Source organism: Quercus lobata, chromosome 2 (assembly GCF_001633185.2).
Source record: "Quercus lobata isolate SW786 chromosome 2, ValleyOak3.0 Primary Assembly, whole genome shotgun sequence".
NCBI lineage: Eukaryota > Viridiplantae > Streptophyta > Magnoliopsida > Fagales > Fagaceae > Quercus > Quercus lobata.
Window position 1 is genome coordinate 55,633,206 of NC_044905.1, and position 2,094 is coordinate 55,635,299.

Consider the following 2,094-nt stretch of genomic DNA (forward strand, 5'->3'; position numbering starts at 1 on the left):
CAAACCTGCCCACCACTGGTCCATCGCCTCTAACCAAGCTAGATCCGAGAGACCCTGAGCGCCCACCCTCGCGCTCTTCTCTGCCACAGAGCCCTTTAAACTCAAAGCCCACCTCCGATCAAGGCGTGATAGATGGATAAAGCTCTCTTCTTTGTTTTAACTTGCCATCACTCTCAATTTGATGCCGATTTTCTTGAGGAAGACGATTTATGGGCTGTATTGGAGAGGAAAGAACTTGGCAACTACCAGCTATGCTTTGAAAAGTTTCTTTATGAACCCTAGCTCATGCAATGGATTTCTTGCCTTTGACCGAAGCTCTATGGTCCAGCTTACTCGAAAAAACCTCTGCCTCAATCCGCTCCTTATCGTTGCCCACTTCATGATTCTTTGAGCTTTTAACCAACGAAGCTTGGGCCTGAGAATTTTCACTAGTACTTGCGTTTAACCCAACATTTGCCATATGGGCTTTAGTGGTGGGCTTTTGGGACGTAAGTTTCCTCTTAGACTCCCTGGCCAGCCCCTCGCTAAACTTAAAATTACCCATAGCGTTGTTGAACCTTGCTTCAGTAATGTTCTTTCTCAGCTCTTGCTTCCATCCCAATATGGGACCCTCCACTACCCTGAAATTTTGTCTCATTCCTCCTATGTGAGACAATAGTCCATGGTCCGTAAGTACCTGACTATACCTCCTCACGCACATTCTCATGCATGATCTTGCTGAGCTCCACCTTAGGACCCACATTGTCAGGAACACGCTCATTGCATGGTTATCCATCTGAAATCCCATCCTCCTTTGTTTCAAGCACCCTCGGCGATGGCTCAAATCGGATTGTATACGGACAATTTTCTTTACAATGGCCGATTCTATCGCAAGAAAAACACAACGTCTGTAATCCTTCGTAACAGATAGGTTGTTCAAATTTCCCAATTAAAACTGCAGTAGCCAGTGGCTTATCCACATCAACTTGTACACACATTCTCGCATATCTACTTCTCGTTTCCATAGCAGTGTGTGAATCTACTCGCAGTACATTACTGATGGATTTTCCAATATGCAGGAGGGCCTCAGGATTATAGTATTCCATTGGTAACTTTTTTAGCCATATCCAAACAGCGATTGAAGTGACGTTTGCTGATGCCAGGCGAAAGTCTGGCTCCCAAGGTCTAATGGAGAGGAAGTTTTCTCCAATGAACCAAGGACCTTTTTTGAGAATGGTTTCATAATCATCTTTCAGAGAGAAGTGGGTGAGATAGAACCCATGCTCCAAGTCAACACAGTCCAACCTCCCAGCCAGTTTCCATAAGGAAAGGAGCCTATTATGGAGGAAGTTGAGCCCCACGATCTGCCATACACCTTTACTATAAGAGCTTTTGACCATGGCGTTCAAATACGCTTCTTAATATCCCTTGAGAACTTGACAGCTACAAGCCCTTCACGCAAGTTATCTACTTCTTCATCCGAGTCTACCTCATCTTCTATGAGCTCACCAAAGCAAAAAGCTTGTGTGAACGCCCCAGGAATTTCACCTACAAGTTTATCTCTGAATGTAGCCGATCCATTCCATGGCCCCTGACCATGGTTTGGTGATGACGGGCCCAACCCCAACCCCAGTTCTTCCTTGAATCCTGCGTGCTTCACGTCTTTTACTTTTTTGTTACTACGAGCTAGCTCTTCTTGTTCTTCTCGTGAAAGGGACAGGGAAGGGGAGCTCATGTCAATGTCACTTTCTTGATGCTAACTATTGGGACTTATTACATTAAGGGTCTCAATCCTTCTGAGCGTTTCTTTAGGGTAAGAAATGACCTTTTTTTTTGGGGGGGGAATTAATTAAAATGAAAACTTACAGTTTTATAGTATAAGAAAAGTTTGCTAAAAAAGAAAAAGAAAAAGAAAAAGAGAAGTTATCTCGTTTGTCTTGTGAAAGGTTACTTTTTTTGCCCAATGAGACAAAAGGCATGTGATTGCTGTAGAATGAGATAAATTATTGGATTAGGTGGTAATACTAATAATATTGTGGAAAGAAAATGTTAAGAGTCACTATAATTTTGGGGTAAGAAGTTACACTTAATGTAACTCTTTATGAATGTTACAAT

The 2,094-nt window shown here is 42.8% G+C and overlaps 1 protein-coding gene across 1 annotated transcript; it reads right to left on the reverse strand.

Moving 5' to 3' along the window:
• Nucleotides 1-767: 767 nt before the first annotated feature.
• Nucleotides 768-1,379, reverse strand: LOC115966713. Its single transcript, XM_031085885.1, has one exon. It carries the CDS (start codon nucleotides 1,377-1,379, stop codon nucleotides 768-770), a length of 612 nt encoding a protein of 203 aa, XP_030941745.1.
• Between the last annotated feature and the right edge of the window lie 715 nt (nucleotides 1,380-2,094).

Coding starts and splice junctions, on each gene's coding strand:
- LOC115966713 (XM_031085885.1), bottom strand. CDS start 1,379: ATGGTCAAAAGCTCTTATAGTAAAGGTGTATGGCAGATCGTGGGGCTC.